General features: G+C 36.2%; 2 protein-coding genes across 2 annotated transcripts; one reads left to right on the top strand and one right to left on the bottom strand.

The window, feature by feature from the left end:
• The first annotated feature begins 5,607 nt into the window (after positions 1–5,607).
• On the top strand, positions 5,608–8,393 carry LOC128558674 (uncharacterized). Its single transcript, XM_053548702.1, has 2 exons — positions 5,608–6,225; positions 6,578–8,393. The coding sequence occupies exons 1-2, from the start codon at positions 6,125–6,127 to the stop codon at positions 6,993–6,995; spliced, it is 519 nt and encodes a 172-aa protein (XP_053404677.1). The 5' UTR covers positions 5,608–6,124; the 3' UTR covers positions 6,996–8,393.
• Positions 8,394–8,542: 149 nt separating this feature from the next.
• LOC123555217 (uncharacterized) lies at positions 8,543–19,645 on the bottom strand. Its single transcript, XM_053547285.1, has 8 exons — positions 19,607–19,645; positions 19,100–19,216; positions 18,297–18,455; positions 17,982–18,137; positions 17,622–17,777; positions 17,037–17,147; positions 16,557–16,622; positions 8,543–9,766 (listed from the first exon to the last, which is right to left on the bottom strand). The coding sequence occupies exons 1-8, from the start codon at positions 19,643–19,645 to the stop codon at positions 8,696–8,698; spliced, it is 1,875 nt and encodes a 624-aa protein (XP_053403260.1). The 3' UTR covers positions 8,543–8,695.
• Between the last annotated feature and the right edge of the window lie 6,155 nt (positions 19,646–25,800).

Below are 25,800 nucleotides of genomic sequence, written 5' to 3'. Positions count from 1 at the left end.
GATAGTTCACCTAGGTTTACAAAACAACTTTCAGTCTCAATGAGACACAGAGATAGCACAGTCTTAAATTAATGAGACATGGAGATAGCACGGTCTCAATGAGTCCTGGAGATAGCACGTACAGTTTCAATGAGACATGGAGATAGCACATACGGTTTCAATGAGACATGGAGATAGCACGGTCTTAATGCGACATGGAGATAGCACGGTCTCAATGAGTTCTGGAGATAGCACGTACGGTTTCAATGAGACACGGAGATAGCACGAACGGTTTCAATGAGGCAAGGAGATAGCACATACAGTTTCAATGAGACATGGAGATAGCATGGTCTCAATGAGACATGGAGATAGCATGGTCTCAATAAGTCCTGGAGATAACACTTATGGTTTAAATGAGACATAGAGATAGCACAGTCTTAATGAGACATGGAGATAGCACGTACTGTTTCAATGAGACATGGAGATAGCACATACGGTTTCAATGAGAAATGGAGATAGCATGCAGGTCTCAATGAGACATGGAGAATAGCACGGTCTCAATGAGACATGGAGATAGCATGTATGGTTTCAATAAGTCATGGAGATAGCACATACGGTTTCAATGAGACATGGAGACAGCATGGTCTCAATGAGACATGGAGATAGCACAGTCTCAATGAGTCCTGGAGATAGCACGTACGGTTTCAATGAGACATGGAAATAGTACATATGGTTTCAATGAGACATGGAGATAGCATGGTCTCAATGAGACATGGAGATAGCACATATAGTTTCAATGAAACATGGAGATTGCATGGTCTCAATGAGACATGGGGATAGCATTGCAGATAAGGAATAACTATTATTTGTCAATGTATCAGAGGGTGGATGTCTTAGGAATAAACTGCATACAGTACAATCGCGATCCTACGAAAAGTCAAGGGACCGGCCGTTTATTTCGTAATATCGCATTTTCGTTTGAGCGCAGCATAGGAAATTCGCTATACAGCACTTAAAATCTTCAACGTCATAACCGTGATAATTAAACGTGTGATTGTCGTACGGAGTACATGTATACCGATTTTATTTCATTTGGGTTTACATCAAATCTTATTCGAATCTGAACTCAGATGTAGCTAGATATAAAACGGTTTTTTCTTCTTTTCACTTTATTCACTGTACAATGAAAACATATACCGATACCCTCAAGCTACCCTTTACTGCATTGGTTGGTTAAAAACAGATATACAGACATCAGGATTAAATGTTTTTTTTTTCATTTCTTTATGCAGAGATGTTTGAGAACGTATAGATATCGAAGCAATGTGAGCTAGTATGCCATCCGATCAGATAGTCATAGGGAAAAAATTAACCACTAATTTGTCATAGTGTACAATGTATTGGTGTTTCGAATTGAATTACTAATTTGCAAACTTTAATTAAGTTTACGCCAGCTTAATGATAGTGACACTTTCCACTCTAAAGCGTTTCAACGCCGTTATGAAAGGTGTGAAAACTTAGACGATACAGGTATTCGTAAAATCGCAACTAAAACAAACTGAAAACAGGCTTTAAAGAGCAAAACAATACATCGTAGAGCGCATTTTTCGTTAAATTGCATTTTTCGCTAAAACCGCGACTTTGTACATTGAAAATATGAAGAAAAGCGGACACAACACCTTTCGTAGTAAAACGTTATTTCGTAAATGCGATTCGTGCATCGAATGCACTGTATTTCATTTCTGCTGATGACATCACATAAAATGCAAGGCTATCTTTTTTTTCATCAACTTTATTCTATATCTAATTGAATAGAAAGAACTCATTAAAGGTCAAATAAAGTAATAGAGAGTTAGCTTCTCAAATGATATGTCTATGAATTATTTTTGTCTCAAAGATACTAATTTGTCAATTTTTACATGAGAAAATATTGACCTTATCATTCATGTTCATTGCCAAACACTTATGTTCTGTTGCTTATAGTGTTATAACCTATGACATTACACCTGCTCTCTGACCTATTCCCTGTCCATTTATCTTAAAGCTTGGGGCACAGGTGCTGAATAAAGCTGGGGGCACAGGAACTGTATAAAGCTGGCGGCACAGGAACTGTATAAAGCTGGCAGCACAGGCACTGCATAAAGCAGAATGTGCTTTAGAACCTTGACCTCTGACCTAAAAACAGCAGGGACTAGAGATGCTTTTGAGAAAAGCACATGTCTCCCACAACTGCCTAATAATCTAAATAGTAAGTCAGTCTTTATATACTGTTTACTTAATCCACATGTGCATGCGCTTTCCTGACACCAAAAGGACGCCTATACTACTAGTAGTATAGGCGCCGGTGTAGGGGTAAACTGTGCAAGAAATCTGAGTGTTTTTGGTAAAACAAGGGCCATAATTCCGAAGTGCCTAGGCCGATTTGGCTAGTTATCGAACTTGGCCAAGCACGTATTGGCAGACACATTTTGTTGAAGTTTGGTGAAGATCAGATGAGAAATGTTCAACTGAGAGTGCAGACAAGCTTTGTGACAGACACACACACAGACACACACAAACACACACAGACTGGAGTAAATCAATATATCTCCCACACCACTGTGTGGTGGGAGACATAAATATTTACTGACTACGGGCAAGTTTAAAGGCATTGAGGCACTAATTTGCTAATCTGCTAAATTGGTTGTTTTGTGAGACTCTGTCATGAAAGATATGGCTTTTAAAGGGCAATAATAAATTATGTATTAGACTAGTAAAAGTTCTTATAGTAAATACCTGGATTTCATTTGAAGCTTGTTTTAAGCTATTTAAGTCTTTAGTTTTTTGGTTGTTTTTTTTTTTGTAAGTCATACAAGTATCCTAAGGGTTATCTAAGGACTACAGGCACAAGCCAGGATCTGTACATGACTGTACACCTTAATGTGTATAGCTGGAAAGATAAATGACACAGATGTGTAAAAGTATATTATTCACTTTTTCCAATGTCAAAATAGCAGATCCTCCATCGATCATGCTTTTTATGTTTTACCAACAAAATAGAGACTTGAGGAACTCATATTTTAAGTTGCTATTAAGTAACGCTGATACAATATGGGATGCACTAATGAGTTGGAGCTAAATTTTGTTTGTTTGTTTTGGGTTTAACGCTGTTTTTCAAAATTTGTGCAGTATAGGTTTTATTTATGTTAAATATTTCGAGAAAGCAATGGAGGAAAAGGGAATTTGTATAGCTGCTGGTTTCTAGCCAGTACCTGAGATATTTATATATTAAAACTACTATCATTATTATAATGTATTGTTATTTTGTACAGCAGAATACAAGCTGTCTCCCCTTGCCAAAAATAGCTATATTTCCCCATAAAATGTTATAGGTCATATTTTCCCCTTAAAATTTTAAAGAAATGTTCAGTAATATGCACTGTGAATAATTTTTCCACTCAAATTACTTTGTTGTGTTGCTTCAAATTTACTATCAGTTCAGCTGTTATGGATTTGCTATGTTTACTTCTCATCAGTTGCCAAATCCATAATTATACCATTGGTATCAGAGTTCTTGAGTATTGGTATATGGCCTGTTATCATGAAAATCAATTGAGCCGTGCCATGAGAAAACCAACATAGTGGGTATGCGACCAGCATGGATCCAGACCAGCCTGCGCATCCGCGCAGTCTGGTCAGGCTCCATGCTGTTCGCTTTTAAAGCCTATTGGAATTGGAGAAACTATTAGCGAACAGCATGGATCCTGACCAGACTGCGCGGATGCGCAGACTGGTCTGGATCCTTGCTGGTCGCATACCCACTATGTTGGTTTTCTCATGGCACGGCTCAATTGATATTGATTTGGATTTCCCCTTTTTGGGACTTGTCGCATCATATTTCCCAGAAAGCCACAGGCTGTTTTGAAAATAGGAAAAAATCACAGGTATTCAAATGTACAGCAACATTTTTTCCAGAAGTAAATATTTACAATATTCTGATAATTGTGCAAAAATCACACATAATTAGTTTCTTATTACTTACTAAGCAAGTTGTTTTCAACTTTGTGGAGTTTGAACAATGGATAGTGGAGAAAAGGATATAATGGCGGCAGCAGTGATGGACCTGTTGTGTTTGATGAAAGAAGTCAGACTTCTAAATACTGTGTCTCTCACACTTGCTGGATCATATGGAAGTATTTAAATAGATGAAATACTTAAAATATAAAACACTGAGATAAATCCAAAGAATTGATAAAGGCATGTCCATGACCAAAATGAACAAAATGATAAACATTCTATCCAAGAGATCTTAAAACTTAAAACTCTTAAGAATATGTTTTCAAGTTTGGCAATTAAAGAAATTAGATATTAATTAAAGTGCTGTAATACTATGTGGATACTTTATATACTGTTATATAACTATTATATCATTTATTTATAACACTGATGGCAACATTGAACAATTTTTGGGAATCTCAAAGTGAAGACACTAGGAAATGATAGCTGTCTTGAAACTGGGCAGGGATTAGAACCTGCTTCATGACATCCCAACTGGACAAGTACACAACATCCTGAGCAAGTAGTTAAAGATCCTTAAATGGACAACTACACAATGTCCTGAGTGGTCCTGACTTGGTCACTAAACAACATCCTAACTTGGCAAATAACTGGTACACAAAATCCTGACTAAGCAATTTAACCAAGCATTCTGACTCGGCAGTTACACAACATTCTGCTTTGGCAATTACACAACATTATGACTTGGCAAATACACAACATTCTGACTTGGCAATTACTTTGAATTGTTTGTTTTGGGTTAAGCACCATTTTTTAACAGCATTTCTGTATGCAACAGTGTTAGCATAACTAGCATTCCTGGTTTACATAAAAGTACTGACCCATTTTCAGCAAGTAACTGCCAACTTCCCCAAAACAATCAGAGGTTGAGGAAGAATGATTTTAGACAGGACATCTTTCATCAATCATCATAGAAGTATGCCTTGGCTGGGGATCAAGCTCATGACCCCATAACACTTAAATTTACGCTCTCCCTGTTGGGTTAAGCCAGCAGACCAACTTCTTGAATGAGCAATTACACAAAATGCTGACTTGGCAATTATCCAAAATCCCAACTGGGCAATTACACAAAACCCTAAATGGGCAATAAAACAATATTCTGACTTGGTAAGTACATAACATTCTGAACTGGCAATTACACAATTACCTGACTGGGCAATTACTAAATTACTAAATATTCTCAATGGGCAACTACATAATGTTCTTACTTTGCAACTGTATCCAACATTCTGATTTGGCAATTACACAATATCCTGGATGGATAACTGCATAAAATCTTAAATAGATAAGTGTACACATTCTGACAGGGCGACTACATAACATTCTGACTTGGTAATTTCACAACATCCCAATTGGGCAAGTACACAATACCCTGACTGCCAAATTACACAAAACCCCTGACTAGGCAAGTACACAATGTTATCACTAGGCAACTACACAATGTTCAGACTTGGCAAGTACACAACATTCTGACTTATGCAATATTATACAAAATCCTGAATATTTTTTGTCTAATATCCTGACTGCCAACTACTGTACATTCTGACAGAGTCACTAAACGCCATTCTGAATGGGTAATTATGCAAAATCCTGCCTGAGGAATTACCAAATATCATGCTTGGGCAATTATACAAGATCTTTACTGGGGAAAAACAATACCCTGACTGGCAATTACACACATTATGGCTGGGTTTAATACTACACAACCCCACAACACTGACTTGGCAAATAAAGAACATTCTGAATGGGAACTGCACAATATCCTGAATGAACACCTGTACGAAATCCAGACTGGTCATTTATGCAAATTTCTGACTGGCCATCTATGCAAAATATTGACTAGGTAATTACAAAATATCCTGACTTTGGCAATAAAGCAAACTCCCCGCTGGGCATATGACTGATTCTGAGCACACAACATTCTAATTTGGCAATTACACAACGTCTTGAATATGCAATGGCAGATAATAGTTGGTTATCTTCCCCTGCCAACCGACAGGTGGCGCCACTGTTCCCGGTCCATCAGAATCCCTTATCGATTAGCATCATTCTGAGACAAATCAAAACAAACGTTCTTTACTTTTAAAAAATGGAATCTAAGTTCGGATCATTTACAATTCCACAACTGAAGGCAGAATTGAAAAAAAGGGGTGCTAGACTTTCTGGACGTAAGAATGAATTGGTTGAAAGGTACGTACATTTCCCGTTATTTTAGAGAGAAAACAGATATTTTGAAAACGAAAGTAGAATGCCGCCGCGGCGAAAATGAACGCTGTCAACATTTATTTCGCGTATAATTTGCTATTTAGCGTATGTTTGATGAGTTAATTGTAGCTTTATTTTATATTAGTCTAAATAAATGACCAGAAAATATATTTTCCTTTGTTTCTTGATATTTCTTTATTTCCAGACATTTTTATTTTACGTTGTTGTTCATACATCTGTGAGTGGGTGGGGTTTGGTTTCAACGTTTTCATTACGAATTTATTTGTTCTGCCGTGTAATACATCTTATTTGTAATAGTTCCCTATTCTATTTACAGATTAGTGTCTTACGAGAGAAATCAAAACTTTGGAAATGTAGAGACTTTAGAGCCTGAATACAACATGACATTACCAGATCCCACAAAATATGCGGATGTCAACTCGGATTCAAAATTTCCGAAAACAGAACTAGACAGTGTGCATAAGTATCTGGCACAGCATGAGAAAACCCTGGATAATCGTATTCAAAGACTATACAATGAGCAGTTTTTGAGATATTTCCGTATGTCACCAGGACAGGATGTTGTATATATTAAATCAAGTTGTCATGCAGAGATGAAGAAAGGTGTGTGTTATACTGTAGATGTTGAACTTAACTCTGGGGGTCAGTTATTGAGGCACAGTGTGAATGTGCTGCTGGTATGGGGCCACATGCTCACTGCAAACATGTGTGCACAGTACTTTATGGTGCAGTAATGTTCTCCAGAAAAAGACAGTAAAAACGGAAGAAACATGCACCCAAAAATTGCAAAGTTTTCATAAGTGTAAAAAATATTTAGGAAGTCCATTAAAGGCTGATACACTTGATATGCCTGGTGCAGCTGAATTAACAAACATTGACTTTGACCCAAGACCAGAGCAGTTTAGAAATTCTGTTAGCTATCAAGACCATTTCAGCAATGCATGCTTGAATTTCCCTGGCATATCCAAAATGCCAATATTTCAAACTTTTGAACCAGCAAACACTAAAGCTGTTGCATTAGATCATGACTATTTAAAACTCTCGCCAGAAGAGAATTTCCTTCAGAAAATTTTCGTTACCAAAATCAGTGATGAAACGGTTATTGATATCGAAAAAAAAACAATTGGCCAGAGCGCGAATAAATTATGGAAAGAGGAACGTACAAAGCGCCTACCATCCTCGATGTTTGGTAAAATTTGCAAGTCTACTGACCGGACTGATAAAGATAAACTAGCCAGATCTTTAGTTGATACAAGAGAAATTAAAGCGGCCGCCTTGGAACATGGACGCAAACATGAAACAATCGCTATAACAAGATTTATGGAAGATACCGGCAACACTGTGCATTCCTGTGGTTTAGTGGTCTCGAAACAATTTCCATTTTTAGCATCTTCACCGGATGGTATTATTAATGCAAAGCATATTGTTGAAGCAAAATGTCCTTATTCTGCAAGAGACAAAGATATCACTCCTGTCACAGTGCCTTATTTAAGTTGTAACGACCGTGGACAATACTCTCTTAATATGAATCATAATTACTATTATCAAATCCAAGGCCAGCTATTGTGCACTGGAGCTAAAAAATGTTCACTGATTATCTGTTCAGCAGATAACCTGAAGATTAGGGACATCAAATATTTTGATATTGAAAGAAATGACACTTTCATATCAGAAATGGTTGGCCAGTTAAAAACTTTCTTTGAAAGCCATTTCAAAATGGTCCTGCTGGAAAAACATTTTTACAAGCCATATATAGACTGAGTTCATTGTCATATATATATTAAGAAAACAAACACCTCTCAGATGTTTTTATTTGCGATAACCTGACCTGTCTGTAAAATCACTGCGACTAGTCAGCTAGAATCAGAACTTTATTTTTATTTTTTCAAGAATATCTTCAGTTAAATAGAATACCTATATCAAAAAATCATCCTGATTCTATCATTGATATCGAAAACCATTTTGTGATGTAAAAATTATTGATATAATTTGATTTTATTAAATGAGTTATAGATATCATTGATATCATTAAATTGTTTTAAAGATATCAATAAAACTTGATTTAAAATTAATAATGGTACAATGATTATCTAATTAAAAAAATTTTCTGATATATTTGAATACATTTGATATCATTTTTGAATGTCAGTGATGTAAACGATATCACGGTATCAAATGGGTGCGTAGTTAGTAAAATGGTCTGACATAAATCTTTCAAATCTGTACTGATGCTACATCAAGTATTCATTTTCTAAGTTTAACTTCAGGAATAAACACAGAATGAAGTTTTGAAATTGATTTATTTTACTTGTTTTTAATCTCTTGTTTGATAATATGCAGAAAGTATTCAATATATACATATTTATTATATCAAAGTGTTGTGTTTTCTTTGACATCAACAACTGTCAACAGAAACTATGTCGTACTCTATGTGCTAAGCATGTTTTGGAACTATACACGTCTTGAAGTTACACAACATAAAACAGACATAAGTTATATGTGATGACAACTTTGTTTCCGTGCCCGTTAAAGGACATGTCAAGATCTTGTAAGTTTTTCCTAGTCCAATAATTCTTTCAATATGTACCCTTTTACTGGATATTTTCCTGTCATTAACAACTATTTTCCCAGACATTCTATTTTTCTTTTTGAAGAACGTTGGTACATTAACTCGTACATTTGCTGTCGCAAACAAATCCTGAACGTTAAAACCTTTATCGGCCATTACACTATCCCCGGGGTCACAGGCATTTACAATTTTACACCTTTCAACAATTTGTCTGTCACTGGTAGACCCTCCATAAGCTTCAGAAATATAGTTTACTAATCCACCAGGTGTTGTGCCAACAAGAACTTTAATAGTGTTTCTGTTCTTGTATGTTGAATATGTAGACTGCTGAGCTCTAGGTGCTTTAGGTTTTTTAATTGGGCATTCAGTTCCATCAATTATGATTCTCGTCTTTGGAAATTTTAATTTAAAATCCGACGGCATAAAATACCTCACCAGATTCTGACTTGGCCATATATTGGCTTCCCTCCACTGTTTTGACATAAATATAATCCATGTGTAAACAATATTTTTCACACTTGATTCAGACACTGAGAAAAAAGTTGACAGTTCAAAGTTTGTTGAATATCGCCTTAACTTCATCAAAGTCATAAACAGTTGGTTTTCAACAGATATACCACTTATTTGAAAATATATGTATTTCAAACAGTATGCTGCAGGTCCCAAAGAATTCAACACAAACATAAATTTAGCATATGACTCCAGACCTGTATAAAAATGTATCAGTTCATTGTTGGAAGAAAATCTCTCAATTGAGAACATTGGTGTCTCATCAGTCTGGGTCATACAGTTTTTTACAGTGAATTCATCTTCAAATAGAGGTGTTGCTGTGAATGTCTCAGTCTCTATTACTTCTTCTGCGAAATCAACATGTTCAGTAAAACTTCTCTCCAGGTCTTCTTTACAAGACCTATCTAATTCACTTTTTCTATAATCCTGACTGGGAAATTACACAACATTCTGACCAACTACACAGCATCTTGACAATTATCTTCACCGCTGCAAGTTTTCCAGCGAAATATTTAAAAAAAAAACATTTGGAAAGACTGCTACATATGAAATTAGTGTAGTAACACTTTCTTTAATGTTCTTTTTTGTACAACTTTGGTCCCAGCCCCTGCGAGGAATTCAAGAAATAGTTCTTGAACAGTTCTTGAATCTAGTTCTAGAATAGTTCATGAACATTAAATGGCAGTCCTAGAACTTCCAAGTTCTAGAACTTTTTCTAGAACTAAACCTAGAACAAATTCTTGAACTCCTAGTTCTAGAATGACAATTTAATGTTCTTGAACTATCCAAGAACTAGTTCAAGTATTAATTCTGCAATGATCTTGAACAGTTCAAGAACTTCTAGATATGATTACAGAAGTTCAATATAATTGAGTCCCTTCCTTTGACTATTCAAGAATAAATTCAAGAACAAATTCAAGAACTAATTTAAGAACCCTGTCGAAAATTTCATGAACTGATCTTGGCAGGGGCTACAAACAACATTTTTTTGAAACTACATTACTGTTATTTAGCAGACTGACCATCCTATGAAATCTGTCAACTATAGGTCAAAGTGATGTTCAGTTAGTGGCCAGAGACTGTGGTCTGTTTTTAGTCTCATTCACTGTGAAATGACATTTTACACCCTCAACAAATGACATGAGTAAAACAGTAAACTAGAGTGGGACTGGGGGCATAATAAGAAGTAAACAATAGCTGCATAAAATACAAAACATTAAGTTAAACTATGTATAATTTACTTTAATCTCAAGATTGAAATTTAGATCCTTCAGGGTCGTGAAAACTTTTGACATTTTAAAAGGATTTTATATTTTTTAAAATGAACAATTAATGACAACACCATAATTACTTATCTGATATTCATTATACTCGTGTTCCTTTTAAACCATTACTTACTGTAGTTGATAAATATTTCCTGCTTATTTGCTGCACAAACGTCGCAAAAATTACTGAATCACATGTGCAAAAAATTTCCCAGCATGCAACAAAATAATGGAAACTGATCATGTGACATTATGAATTTAATGTTCAAGAACAGTTCAAGAACTTATTCATTATTGTAAAAGGTAATAAACCTAAGTTTTTTGTATAATGAATGAACAGTTCAGAAACTCACAATTGGGTTCAAGAACTGGTACTGAACTAGAAAAAGGTTTTGAATTTTAGTACTTTTAATGAACCTGTGTTCAAGAACAATTTTGGTTCTAGACCAGCAGTAACTGTTCAAGAACTCTGGTAAAGTTCTATAAGTTCTTGAACTTTTGCAGTTTTTGAACCAATGTTCAAGAACCATCATTGTTCTAGAACCACAGTCTAAGAACCGTTTTGCTGGTTCAAGAACAGTTCTATAAGTTCTTCAGAAGTTCTTGAATGTTCAAGAACTTAAAACTAGTTCTAGAACATTTTTTACACGGGGGTTCCTGTATGAAACATTAGTAGTGGACTAGCTGTAACATGTTACATCTTATACTTTGCACTTTTTGTTTTGAAGTACCTGTAGTGTAGTAGTGGCTCGACTGGCAGCCAAAAACTTGGTCCCAAGTAGAAGGCTTGCACAGTTTTGGTATGGGGTCACTAGCTAATGCTACATATAGATTATATGTCTTAAAGCTTAAAACTTAGATGAAAAACTTTCCTTATTGGGGGTCTGTTCTGCTAGGTTTAATTACACACTGACACAACAACAAGTCCTATGGCAACTTGCTTGTATGAGACCCTAACATGGATCATATAGACTTCAGTACTTTTTAAAGACTTTTTTCAGAACATTTCCTCACTCTCCAGGACTTTTGTGTTTTCTATATTGCTGAGTACTGTTATAAGCAGAATGTCATTTCCATAAGAACTCACCTTTCAAAACAGTGTTTCTAAGGTAAGTAACATATTGTCATGGGTCAAGAGTAACTATACTTAAATCATGTTTACTATCATATCACCAACAGTTATTTCACTGACATGGCCAACTCCAATTAAAAAGGAAATACAAAGTTAACAATATATAGAATTTTGCGAATAAAACACATCAAACTTACAGTCAACATCACTCAATCATGTGATTTTTTACCAAAACATAAATTAATACATTTGCTGGATTTCAAAACTGCTACTAAAGACCACTAGTTAACACATTTGCTGGGTTTTCAGCTTTGTGAAATAAAGCCAACTTATGCATTTGCACGGTTTTCAACCTATGAATAAAAACCACTAAAGACTACTGTTATACGCACTTGCAGGGTTTTTAACCTGCAAAATAAGACATCTTATTAATGCATTTGCAGGGTTTTCAATTACTGAATTGAATAAGACCACTAGTTAGTGCATTTGCTGGATTTTAAGCTTGTGAGTAAAGACCACTAAAGACATCCACTTAATGTATTTGCACAGTTTTTATCTTTCAAATAAAGACTAAAAAACATTTGCAGGCTTTTCAACCTGAGAAAAAGGATAACAAGTTATTGCATATCAGGGATTTTTAAACCTGCCCCGGCGAAATGGAATTCATGAAATCATGAACTTTTCATCACCATTATGAATTATTCCTGAACTGTTCTGGATTACTTCTTAATCTAACTTCATGAAGTTTTATGCATGAAGTGTTGTTTGATCTACTTCATGAAGATATCAAGCATTACTGACAGATTCATAAAATCCTTGAAATATTCATGAAGTAGTTTAAGAATGAATCAAGATTTTTTCATGAGTGTCAATATACCTATAGAGTTCAAGAAAAATTCTTGAAAAAAAATGATGAATATTTTATGAGCGGTTTAAAAATATTAAATTCTTAAAACATTCTTTATGTGTTCTTAAGAAAAAGTCATGAATATTCAATGAGTATATCTATGATTCATTAAAAGTACTAAATTTCAAAACCTTTTTCTAGTTCAGTACCAGTTCTTGAACCCAACTGTGAGTTTCTGAACTGTCCATTCATTAAACATAAAACTTAGTTTACCTTTTACAATAAATGAATAAGTTCATGAACTGTTCATGAATGTTTATGAACATTAAATTCATGTCACATGATCAGTTTCCATTATTTTGTTGCATGCTGGGAAATTTTTTGCACATGTGATTCAGCAATTTTTGAGAAGTTTGTGCAGCAAATGAGAAGGAAATATTTATCATACTACAGTTAGGAATGGTTTAAAAGGAACACAAGTATACTGAGTATCAGATAAGTAATTATGATGTTGTTATAAATCGTTCATTTTAAAAATATAAAATCCTTCAAAAATGTCTCAAGTTTTCACGACCCTGATGCAAAGCTAGTATCTAAATTTTAATATTGAGATTAAAGTAAATTATACATTGTTTAACTTAATGTTTTGTATTTTATACAGCAATTGTTTACTTTTTATTATGCTCCCAATACCACTCCAGTTTACTGTTTGACTCAACATTTCATTTGTTGCGGGTGGAAAATATCATTGTCACAGTGACTCAGCAGAGACTAAAACAATCTGTAGCCACTAACTGAACAACACTTTGACCTACAGGATTTTTTCTTGTATCAAGCTATACCAATATTGTTCAAAGAATCCCACTACATGCAGATCTCTCAGGTTTCACTCCTACCACTGGTTACCTTAACTAGTTCATGAAATTTTTTTTTTTTACAAAAATAGTTCATGAATAAATATTCATGAAATTCAAAATATATGTTTCATGAAGTTTCTTCATGAAATTTTCTAAAAATAATTCATGAAGTATTCATGCCAGAGTAGTGAACTGCAAATGAGACAATGAAATAAAGACCAAAAACATCATGCATTATTCATGAAGTGTTTTTTTAAGAATATTTACATGAAGTCTTCATGAAGAATTATTAATGCACAGTTCAAGAACTTTTCATGCAAAATACCCATGCTTGATTTCATGCATTGTTATGCATCCATCAATTTTACTGAAAATAACTCATTAAGTATTCATGGCAAACATGTGAACTGAAAATGAGACAATAAAATGAGCCATGCCATGAGAAAACCAACATAGTGGGTGCGCGACCAGCATGGATCCAGACCAGCCTGCACATCTGCGCAGTCTTGTCAGGATCCATGCTGTTCACTTTTAAAGCCTACTGCAATTAGAGAAAAGGACAGCGAACAGCATGGATCCTGACCAGACTGCATGGATGCACAGGCTGGTCTGGATCCATGCTGGTCGCAAACCCACTATGATGACTTTCTCATGGCACGGCTCAAATTAAGAACAAAAACTTCATGCGTTATTCATGACCTGTACATAAAGACCACTACGTCATGTACTTGCTGAATTTTCAACCTGTGAATTAAGACCACTAAAGACCACTTTTAAAGCACTTGCAGGATTTAAACTGAAGAAAGACTACAGTGATTTTGATGGAGGTAGAGTCCGAGAGAAGAAAGTTTGGAGGGGTGAGGTAGGTACTGTTTGTGTTATGGTAGAGAAATTTTGTGGTAGCTTTGGATTTATTTCACAACAAGATATTATGATGAGAGGGAATGATCAAAGTGGAAAGAACAAGAAAGTAGAGGAGGAGCAGAGGAGAATGGAGATCAAAGGCATGAGAGGGAAGAAAGGAAGAGGACGGATTCGGAGGAGAGAAGGACGAAACCAAAGAATATTGCTGTAATGACTTTTGTGATGCTTCGCTGAAGCAGCTTCGGTTATTGCTGAAAGAACTTTTGTGATGCTCCGCTGAAGCAGCTTTGGATATTGCTATAATGACTTTTGTGATGCTTCACTGAAGCAGCTTCGGATATTGCTGAAAGGACTTTTGTTATGCTTCTGATATTGCTGACTGGTCTATTGTAATTGTGTTGATATTGTTTAATGGGCTATTGCAATACTGTTAATATTGCAGCATGTTATTATATAGATACTGTTGTCGTGGCATATTACAATAGTTCCAGATTGTTGAAAGAATGTCTTCTACTGGATTTCCTATTTTTTTGAACTAGTTCTGAAACCATTCTGAATTTATTGTAGTTTGCATTAGGCCTAAAAAAATTCTTTGTTTCCGGTAACAAGCTAAACAAACTTAGGGTAGAAAAGTTCAAAAGTTGAAAAAAATATTCTCTAAGGACATAAAAACATTTATGGTCGATTTTGGTCGGTTGTGCAACGATGTTAGGCAAAGGGAGTTAACAATGATTTATTTATTTACCGATTTTGTTAGGTTTAACGTCGCACCGACACAATTATAGGTCATATGGCAACTTTCCAGCTTTGATAGTGGAGGAAGACCCCAGGTGCCCCTCGGTCTATTATTTCATCACGAGCAGGCACCTGGGTAGAACCACCTACCTTCTGTAAGCAAGATTTGAGGCAAGGATGGAATTGGCGAAGCACAGTATGTACATTTTAAATTTGTCTGATTTTGAAGTGTTACTTTTGGAATCCCATGTAAAATTAGCAATGCAGGAAATATAAGTTAATCAGACTAGGTTCATAAGACTTTTAAATCCATTTAGCAGTTTTGAGCAAATTTTAGATTCCTAGTCCCAAGGACTTAAATGCGACCCTGGCATCCCTTTGCTTGTTTGCGAGCAGGCAAGTTTAACCAGTACCCTGCTAAATTTCTATAATGAACTTCTCCATCTCCCAATTTGGAGAATACCATTAACTGTTAAAATGAGTGCTTACCAAAAAGCTACTCCAGTAATGAATAGCGAACAGGGCAGAGCTTGATCAGACTGCATGTATGTGCAGGCTAATCATGATCGACACTGTTTGCAAAGGCAGAATCAATCGTGTCATATTTTTGCATGCTAAGGGTTAAAACAGATGAAAGGCAAGATTTCATTCTTATTCTTTTCTCCAAAGCCTTCAGACCTAAATTAGAAAAGATTTTCACCAGCTGAAGGGGTGAATTGAAATATTTTGCTAGAGGGTAACTGTTGGAGTGATATCGATGCTCTGCCCAATTACTGCAAAACAAATTATCCAAGAGAAACATATTTCCAACGACACCTTCTACCAGTTACAGATTTTATTCTTGCATACATAATTCTTCAAATTATGGAAGAAATAAAATAAAATTAATCTTGTTTTTTTTTTTTAGAAAACAACACTATTTTGCCATAGTAGTTTATTCATTCATTTAACTATGGTGTAAGACAAGTTTTTTTTTCAGCACAGCAAAACCATGGGAAAACCCTATATGCATACAAAAAAAAAATGTTACCAGATATATTTTAGGTTATGTGGCAGCAAAAGTGCTTGCTCAGTCAGAATCACTTCATATTTAGTGACAATGCAAAATACATTTGAGAAGTTTAAAGACTTAAAAGTCACATTTTCATAAATTTCAGGGTTACAGTTAGCAAGAAAGGTGGAGCTAGAGGTGACAGAGAAGCAGTTGAAATGATACATTTACTCTATAAATATCATCAAGAAAGTTGGCATGTACTTTGAGTCACAAAGATAAAGGTCAGCTTTATTTTATTATGGCTGATATGATCATCAGACAACATGAGATACAAAGCTCTTTTGAGGCAACAATGAATTCACAAAATAGTACCTAGTTCCAAGTAATGAGTGGAGCTACTTTTCTGTTTTTTGCATCTTTAGTATGACTCAGGCAGGAATTGAACTTGAAACTGATCACACATCGTGGACACATTATTAGACCACTAGTTCCCCCATCTGCAGGGTTTTCAATCTACAAATAAAGACCAGTAGTTATCCCATCTGCAAGGTTTTCAAGCTTCAAATAAAGACCACCAGTTACCCCATCTGCAGGATTTTCAAACTTCAAATAAATACCACTAGTAAGCCCATCTGCAGGGTGTTCAAACTGCAAATAAAGATCCCATCTCAGGGGTTTAAAATTAAGACCAGTATTAACTCATCTGCAAGGTTTTCAAACTTCGAATAAAGACCACTAGTTACTCCCATCAGCATGGTTTTCAAACTTCAACACTAGAAACCCCATCTGTAGGCCACTAGTAAGCCCATCTACAGGGTTTTCAAATTGAAAAAAATTCCCATCTGCAGGGTTTTCAAACTTTAAATAAAGACCACCAGTTACCCCATCTGCAGGTTTTCAAATTGCAGGTAAAGATCACTAGTTACACAATCTGCATAGTTTTCAAACTTCAAATAAAGACCACCAGTTACCCCATCTGCAGGGTTTTCAAACTGCAAATAAAGACCACCAGTTACCCCATCTGCAGGGTTTTCAAACTACAAAATTAAGACCACCAGTTACCCCATCTGCAGGGTTTTCAAACTGCAAATAAAGACCACCAGTTATCTCATCTGCAGGGTTTTCAAACTGCAAATAAAGACCACCAGTTAATCCATCTGTAGGGTTTTCAAACTGCAAATAAAGACCAGTAGTTAGCCCATCTGCAGGGTTTTCAAACTACAAATAAAGACCACCAGTTACCCCATCTGCAGGGTTTTCAAACTGCAAATAAAGACCACAAGTTAATCCATCTGTAGGGTTTTCAAACTGCAAATAAAGACCACCAGTTACCCCATCTGCAGGGTTTTCAAACTACAAAATTAAGACCACCAGTTACCCCATCTGCAGGGTTTTCAAACTACAAATTAAGACCACCAGTTACCTCATCTGCAGGGTTTTCAAACTGCAAATAAAGACCACCAGTTACCCCATCTGCAGGTTTTCAAATTGCAGGTAAAGATCACTAGTTACACAATCTGCAGGGTTTTCAAACTTCAAATAAAGACCACCAGTTATCCCATCTGCAGGGTTTTCAACCTTCAAATAAAGACCACCAGTTTTCCCATCTGCAGGGTTTTCAAACTACAGATAAAGATCACCAATTACCCCATCTGCAGGGTTTTCAACCTTCAAATAAAGACCACCAGTTATCTCATCTGCAGGGTTTTCAACCTTCAAATAAAGACCACCAGTTACCTCATCTGCAGGGTTTTCAACCTTCAAATAAAGACCACCAGTTATCTCATCTGCATGGTTTTCAAACTACAGATAAAGATCACCAATTACCCCATCTGCAGGGTTTTCAACCTTCAAATAAAGACCACCAGTTATCTCATCTGCAGGGTTTTCAACCTTCAAATAAAGACCACCAGTTACCTCATCTGCAGGGTTTTCAACCTTCAAATAAAGACCACCAGTTATCTCATCTGCATGGTTTTCAAACTACAGATAAAGATCACCAATTACCCCATCTGCAGGGTTTTCAACCTTCAAATAAAGACCACCAGTTATCTCATCTGCAGGGTTTTCAAACATCAAATAAAGAGCACCAGTTATCTCATCTGCAGGGTTTTCAACCTTCAAATAAAGACCACCAGTTATCTCATCTGCATGGTTTTCAAACTACAGATAAAGATCACCAATTACCCCATCTGCAGGGTTTTCAAACTGCAAATAAAGACCACCAGTTATCCCATCTGCAGGGTTTTCAAACATCAAATAAAGACCACCAGTTACCCTATCTGCAGGGTTTTAAAATTACAGATAAAGACCACAAGTTACCCCATCTGCAGGGTTTTCAACCTTCAAATAAAGACCACCAGTTTTCCCATCAGCAGGGTTTTCTAACTTCGAATAAAGACAACCAGTTACCTCATCTGCATGGTTTTCAAACTGCAGATAGAGACCACCAGTTACCTCATCTCCAGGATTTTCAAACTGCTAAATTAAGACCAGTAGTTATCCCATCTGCAGGGTTTTCAAACTTCAAATAAAGACACAAATTGTGATAAAATAATTCAGTTTTCCAGTCAACTTTATTTTATGGATCACCTTTCAATAATAAAAACTGTAAGGCTCACAAGCAAATATTTTTTACTTCTGAACAGGAAGCCATTCAATAAATGTATATTGTGCAGGTGTTATCTGACATTCTGAAATGTTTACTTACGAGAAGATTTTTTTTCAGTGATTTTGATTGAGGTGGAGAGAAGAAAGAGGAAGGTTGCAGGGGTGAAGTTTTTAAACTTCAAATAAAGACCACAAGTTACCCCATCTGCAGGGTTTTCAAACTGCAAAAAAGACCACCAGTTACCTCATCTACAGGGTTTTCAAACTGCAATTAAAGACCACTTGTCTGCCTGATAGAGAACTTTCTAAACATAGTTACCTTGCATAACATCATATCTTTTATTTTGCTTGTTTCAAATTTCAAGAGTCTGCAAGGATGCAGCTGCCATCTGCAGCGTCTAGCACTTGCAGAAGAGCAGTGGCGGTAATGGTGACAAAGCCTATCATTCGATTATTCTGAAGTTTTGAACTGACCCTTTATACTTATAAATGATCATTAGACCAGGCAAAATTACCAGCGCCAATTTTCCGATGTCACATTCGTCATTTTCACAATGGAATTTACAGAGGAACAGATGGTGTTTGTTTGTTTGTTTGTTATTGTCAATGTTATTATTGATGTGGTATGGTTGCTGGTGAAAGGTAAACTTTATTTTACATTTACATTTATATTATGTTCATTTTGCAATAATCGACAAATTGAAGATTTGATGCACTTTCTAATTCAGTGTCCATTTTATAATGAAATCAGAGTAAACACTTTCCATGACCAATTGTCTAATATACAGTTTATAAGCATAAACAAAACTGATAAACTGAAATATATTGTCACTAACTTTCCAAGAAATGTAGCTAAATATCTTGTAAATACCTATTTATTTAGAAAGAAATACACTGTATATTCATTCGATGCTCTACCTAGTTACTTGAAAACCAATTATCCAAGAGATAACTTCAAATAAAGACAACAATAAAGACCACCAATTACCCCATCTGCAGGGTTTTCAAACTTCACCAGTTACCCCATCTGCAGGGTTTTCTAACTTCACCAGTTTCCCCATCTGCAGGGTTTTCAAACTTCAAATAAAGACTACCAGTTACTCCATCTGCAGGGTTTTCAAACTTCACCAGTTACCCCATCTGCAGGGTTTTCAAACTTCACCAGTTACCCCATCTGCAGGGTTTTCAAACTTCAAATAAAGACCACCAGTTACCCCATCTGCAGGGTTTTCAAACTTCACCAGTTACCCCATCTGCAGGGTTTTCAAACTTCAAATAAAGACCACCAGTTACCCCATCTGCAGGGTTTTCAAACTGCAAACAAAGACCACCAGTTACCCTATCTGCAGGGTTTTCAAACTGCAAATAAAGATCACCAGTTACCTCATCTACAGGGTTTTCAAATGCAAATAAAGACCACTTGTCTGTCTGATATAGAACTTTCTAAGCAGTTATCTTGCACAACATCATATCTTTTATTTTGTTTGTTTCAGATTTCAAGAGTCTGCAAGAATGCAGCTGGCAAGGCAAAGTTGGAGTTAGCAAGAAAGGTAGGATTAGTATGTACATTTTCAATTTGTCTACAGGGTTATCAAACTTCAAACTAGAGATGCTTTTGAGAAAAGTGCATGTCTCCCACAACTGCCCCTATGAAAAGTGGATCCATTCAGCCATAACTCCAAAATGCCTGGACCGATTTGGCTAGTTATCAAACTTGGCTGAGGTCTCATGGTCAAACATATTTTGTTCAAGTTTAGTGAAGATCCGATGAGAAATGTTCAACTTAGAGTGCCTACAAGAGTAAAAAGGCCCATTTTTGGTAATTCAAGGGCCATAACTCCAATACGCCTGGACTGATTTGGCTAGTTATCGAACTTGGCTGAGGTGTTATGGTCAAACACATTTTGTTTAAGTTTGGTGTGTGGTGGGAGACATAATAAAGACCACCAGTTACCCTATCTGCAGGGTTTTCAAACTTAAAATAAAGACCACCAATTACCCCATCTGCAGGGTTTTCAAACTTCAAATAAAGACCACCAGTTACCCCATCTGCAGGGTTTTCAAATTTCAAATAAAGACCACCAGGTACCCCATCTGCAGGGTTTTCAAATTTCAAATAAAGACCACCAGGTACCCCATCTGCAGGGTTTTCAAATTTCAAATAAAGACCACCAATTACCCCATCTGCAGGGTTTTCAAACTTCAAATAAAGACCACCAGTTACCCCATCTGCTGGGTTTTCAAACTTCAAATAAAGACCACCAGTTACCCCATCTGCAGGGTTTTCAAACTTCAAATAAAGACCACCAGTTACCCCATCTGCAGGGTTTTCAAACTTCAAATAAAGACCACCAGTTACCCCATCTGCATTGTTTTCAAACCTCAAATAAAGACCACTATAGATATCACACAGTAATAAGGCACTTTGAAATGTAAACATACAAAACAAAAGCATAAATTTAAGTCAATACACAACGTTTATGCGGCAAAAAGCAATCCCTCATTGGCCGAGTGGTATAGGTATCTGTCTTACACTTTTTCGTCGGGAGTTTGATTCCCAGACCCGTAAAAAAGTATTTTGGAAACAGTATTTATAATTTTTTTTTCAATACTATTCAAAGAAAATGACACAAGTTTGTTAATCTAGTACTAACTTGTTCACTAACATTTATATGTTACTGTTCACATGTAATAATGTTTAAATACGATTCATCTTTAATATGATCTAATGTTTTTGAGTCTTTCGTGAATAAATTAGAAACCAGAGAAAAACAAACTTACCCAATGTATGTAAATTAAATGCAAAATAAAAGAATTATGTATGCAAGATTCGAACCACCAAAACTATCATTAAAAATGATTACCTGTCTATCCACTCAACCTACTGCGCCATCAAGGCAACTATTGATCTTACTTTCAATATCTTTTGTTTTAAGAGATTTCTAAGTACTGATTGTTTATTTACATGTATTTAGCAAGTATTTTCCTCATATACTGTATGTAATTTTTTCGTTGTAAATTAAGGAACGCCTGTACTGCATTGTATTATATTGTATTGTATTGTTTGTTATACTTCATAAACAAATGGTTTGACAAGTATAGTACCGTATATTTAATATCTAATTGCAATCTAAAGATACTGTGTGCATAACTATAGTGTCCGTTTTGTTACATGGTAGTCAATAATACAGAGTTACTGTTCATACCATGGCATCTATTGTATTACGTTTAATATTTATTGCATTATGTTAATTTGTGGTTGTAAATAATAGCTGCAGTTAATCATCCTCTTATCTATAATTTTTCATATCTTTATCATACTTTAACTTAAATTAGTCTAATGAGTAAGTTACATGAGAATTGATAGAAGTATCAAGTGACTAATGAACTTAATACTTAGCACATATTAATGGGAGCCTGTGGAGGTATGGTATACCCAACATAGAAGTTTGTGCTTTTATTTGTATTTGCTATGGTGCTTAACCATAATTATGTTATATATTTTAGCTTCTTTCACCAAGCAACATTTATTCTGGTGATGTCATGACTCAGAAGTGATATACCTGTGGTTTTCTTATCTCGTCTGGATGTGAATTCCCAGTGCTGAGGGTCTTTGTCCCATGGTTGTGCTTTAACCGCCAAGCTGTTGATCTTTGTAAATGACTGAGATATAGCTCAGGGATACAAACACCGGATATGGGGAGCCAGAATGGGTCAACTTCTTCGGGATTTGATGGGACAGTATTTTAAATCATGTTAATCTTCAATGTGCTACTCTAGTTAAGTGGAACTGAAACATCTGTGAAACGTCACTTTGAAACTGTATTAGAGATCTGGGACTCAAACATCTTTATTTCTACAAACCATTATAGACATAGAGCTCAACATTTTCTTTTCTTCTATTTAGAAATTACCTATTTTTCTCTATTCATTGTAAATATTTATTTCTGTAAATAAATTTGTAAATATTGTAATGAGTGTTAAATTGTTTGTATGGTTTCTGTCACTGGTTTGACCATCGTGTCACAACAACCATCTAGTCAACAACTTGCTGTCAAATATCAAGATAGCCTTTGCTATAAAGACAAGACCTATCTGATCCGAGAGGATATTTGTAACAAAAATATTTCTGTCAGGAAAGAAGTGATGAATATAAAGACATGGAAAGCAAGGTAATAAACTTAAGACCACTATTAACAGTGACATTACTGATTAACTGAATCAATCTATTTTGGGCAGCCGCTTACAACAAAGCAACTGCCACTGAGAAATGGTTTCCCTAGCTTTGTACAAAACAATCTCCGTCAACAAAGGATACCTATGAAGCCAGCTGGAAAAAGTCAATTGTTTCACTGCTAACACATTAGCAAGTGATTCAAACTATGAAATGAAACCAAACTCTCTCTCAAAACAAAAAAAAACAAACAAAACTAGAAATGTGTCCATGGGACACAGATGCCTCCACTACATGACAAAGGACACAAATTTTTTCCTAGGTCAGGGGCCATAACTCCTACAATACTGAATGAATCTGGATGTGAAACCCCAGGTGCACATCTGCACATGCTGACCAACATTCCTGTAAACTTTGGTGACTTTTGGAGTTACGCGCTACACAACATTAAAATGACAAATTTTTAACTAAGTCAGGGGCCATAACTCCTACATGACTGAATGAATCCAGACATGAAACCCCAGGTGCACAACTGCACATGCTGACCAACATTCCTGTAAACTTTGGTGACTCTAGGTCAAATACTTTTGGAGCTAGGCGCAACACAACACTAAAATGACCAATTTTTACAAAGTCAGGGGCCATAACTCCTAAATGACTGAATGAATCCGGACGCGAAACCCTAGGTGCACAACTACACATGCTGACCAACATTCCTGTAAAGTTTTGTGACTCTAGGTCAAATACTTTTGAAGCTAGGCGCGACACAACATTCTCGGAAGGACGGACGGATGGAGGACGGACGGAGGACGGACGGAAGGAAGGACGGATGGACAAGGGCAAATCTATATGCCCCCCCCCCAAAAAACACACACAAACAAGAGTGCCAGACAGTGTCACAAAATACGTCCATCATCGAACTTGGCATAATTCAAGGGCCATAATCCAAGAGTGTCAAAGGCGATTTGGGTGGTTATAGAACTCGGCTGAGATATTATGCCCACAAACACGTTCACCAAGTTTGGTGAAGATCAGATGAACACTTTTTGACTAAGAGAGCAAACTATTTGTTTGTCTTGGGTTTAACAACGTTTTTCAGTATTTCAGTTATGTAACTGCGGGCAGTTAACCTAACCAGTGTTCCTGGATTCTGTACCAGTACAGACCTGTTCTCCGCAAGTAACTGCCAACTTCTTCACATGAATCATCAGAAATGGAGGACAAATGATTTCAGACACAACGTGTCTTTTATCAAATTGTCACAGAGAACACACGCCCCATCCGAGGATCGAACTCGCAACCCCGCAACCCATAGACCAAACGCTCTCCCTACTGTGCTAAGCGGGCAGGTTAAGAGAGCGAGCAAGTCTAAATTCCCCGTTTTTCGAGTAATTCAAGGGCCATAATCCAGGAGCGCCTGGGGTGATTTGACTGGTTATCAAACTTGGCCGAGATAATGTCCATAAACATTGACAGCAAGTTTGGTGAAGGTCGGATGAGTACTATCTGACTAAGAGCGGAGACAAAGCTAAGTTTGCAGTTTTTCGAGTAATTCAAGGGCCATAATCCAGGAGTGCGCGGGGTAATTTGGCAGGTTATCAAACTTGGCTGAGATATCATGCCCATAAACATTTTCAGCATGTTTGACCTTTCAGCCAAGCGCTCAGGTTTTGACACATTGTCTCATCCAGGAGAATATTTGTGCCAAGTAATATCAGAATCCTTTTTTGCAAGACAAATTCATAGACCAGACAAGAAAAAAGTCCAATTGACCTTTGATCTCCAAGTGTGACTTTGATGTTTAAGCCAGGGTTCTGGATGTTGCGCATGTTAGTCCTCTCATCATGGGGAACATTTATGCCAAGTAATATTAAAATCCCTTGATGGATGACCGAGTTTTGGACAGGACAGGGAAAAAAAACTATTGACTTTGACCTCAAAGTGTGGCCTTGACCTTTGAACCAGGGCTCCGGTTTTTGTGCATGACATGTTGTCTTATCATGGAGAACATTTGTGCTAAGTAATATTAAGATCCCTTAATGGATGACAGAGTTATCAACTGGAAATGAAACAGACTCTTTTTATGCCATGTTAACATTTGACTGCCAAGTGTGACCTTGACCTTTGAGCTAGGAGTATGAAAGTTGTGCATGACGCATCATCTTATTATGAGGTACATTTGTGTCAAGTAATATTAAAATCCCTTCTTGGATGGCAAAGTTATGAACCGGACAGAAAAAAGCCCTTTTTGATCTTTGACCTCCAACTGTGACCTTGACCTTCCAGCCAGGGGTCTCAGCAACCTTGACCTTTCAGCTAGGGGTCTCAGTTTTGCTGAGACATGTCGTTTCATCATGGGAAACATTTTTGCCAAGTTATTTAAGGTTTAGGAGTATATCACCAAAACACAGAAATTTTTGAACGAACAACATTGTTACCAATATTTTACCTGACCATTACATGTTCTGCCGTACTGTCCCGTACTTAAAATATTCTGAAAAAGTTGTTCCCCTTCAAAAATGAATGCCATTTGTAAAAAAATAAAAATAAACAATTGCTGAAAACTGTGTTCCACCTAGTTATGTGAAATTTCATATGTGAAATTTCAACACTCACACGCTTTAAATGCATCAAAACAAACATGTGTACAGTTCTTTGAAAATGGTGTTTTTAAAAGCATTTGACTGTCCAGAAGTGGGGCCCCTTTAGGCACTTGACACTTGTTTTGTAGTTTTTGTAATGATAGCATGTATATTACTCAACAATCCCACGCTAAACAGCATGCAAAGGACAGTGGATTTACAGAGTTTAAGGCATAGTTGGTGTACGCGTTTCATGCGACGTCATGATTCAGTCTTAAGACAAAGAACACATATAGCTCAGAAACTACTGAAAGATATGGACATTAAAGTGGACTTGTTTCATAAGTTTGTCATTAATGTGAGAAAAGAACACAACTTTGAGTTATGTGCAACTGGGAATATGGACAAAACTCCAATGGCTTTTGACATGCCAAGCAATAGAACAGTAGATATCAAAGGG

Source organism: Mercenaria mercenaria, chromosome 7 (genome assembly GCF_021730395.1).
Source record: "Mercenaria mercenaria strain notata chromosome 7, MADL_Memer_1, whole genome shotgun sequence".
Lineage (NCBI taxonomy): Eukaryota > Metazoa > Mollusca > Bivalvia > Venerida > Veneridae > Mercenaria > Mercenaria mercenaria.
This window is presented reverse-complemented; position numbering and strand designations above follow the sequence as displayed.

What these genes read in the sequence shown, in the direction of transcription:
- LOC123555217 (XM_053547285.1), bottom strand. Translation starts at nt 19,645, where the DNA reads ATGGGGAAACTGGTGAAGTTAGAAAACCCTGCAGATGGG. An exon ending in ACATCGGAAAATTGGCGCTG is followed by an intron (nt 18,456 to 19,099) that starts GTAATTTTGCCT and finishes GTCTTAATTTAG; the next exon opens with CAGTTTGAAAATCCTGGAGA. An exon ending in TTGAAAACCCTGCAGATGGG is followed by an intron (nt 17,148 to 17,621) that starts GTAATTGGTGAT and finishes CTTTATTTGCAG; the next exon opens with TTTGAAAACCCTACAGATGG.
- LOC128558674 (XM_053548702.1), top strand. Translation starts at nt 6,125, where the DNA reads ATGGAATCTAAGTTCGGATCATTTACAATTCCACAACTGAAGGCAGAA. An exon ending in AAGAATGAATTGGTTGAAAG is followed by an intron (nt 6,226 to 6,577) that starts GTACGTACATTT and finishes TTCTATTTACAG; the next exon opens with ATTAGTGTCTTACGAGAGAA.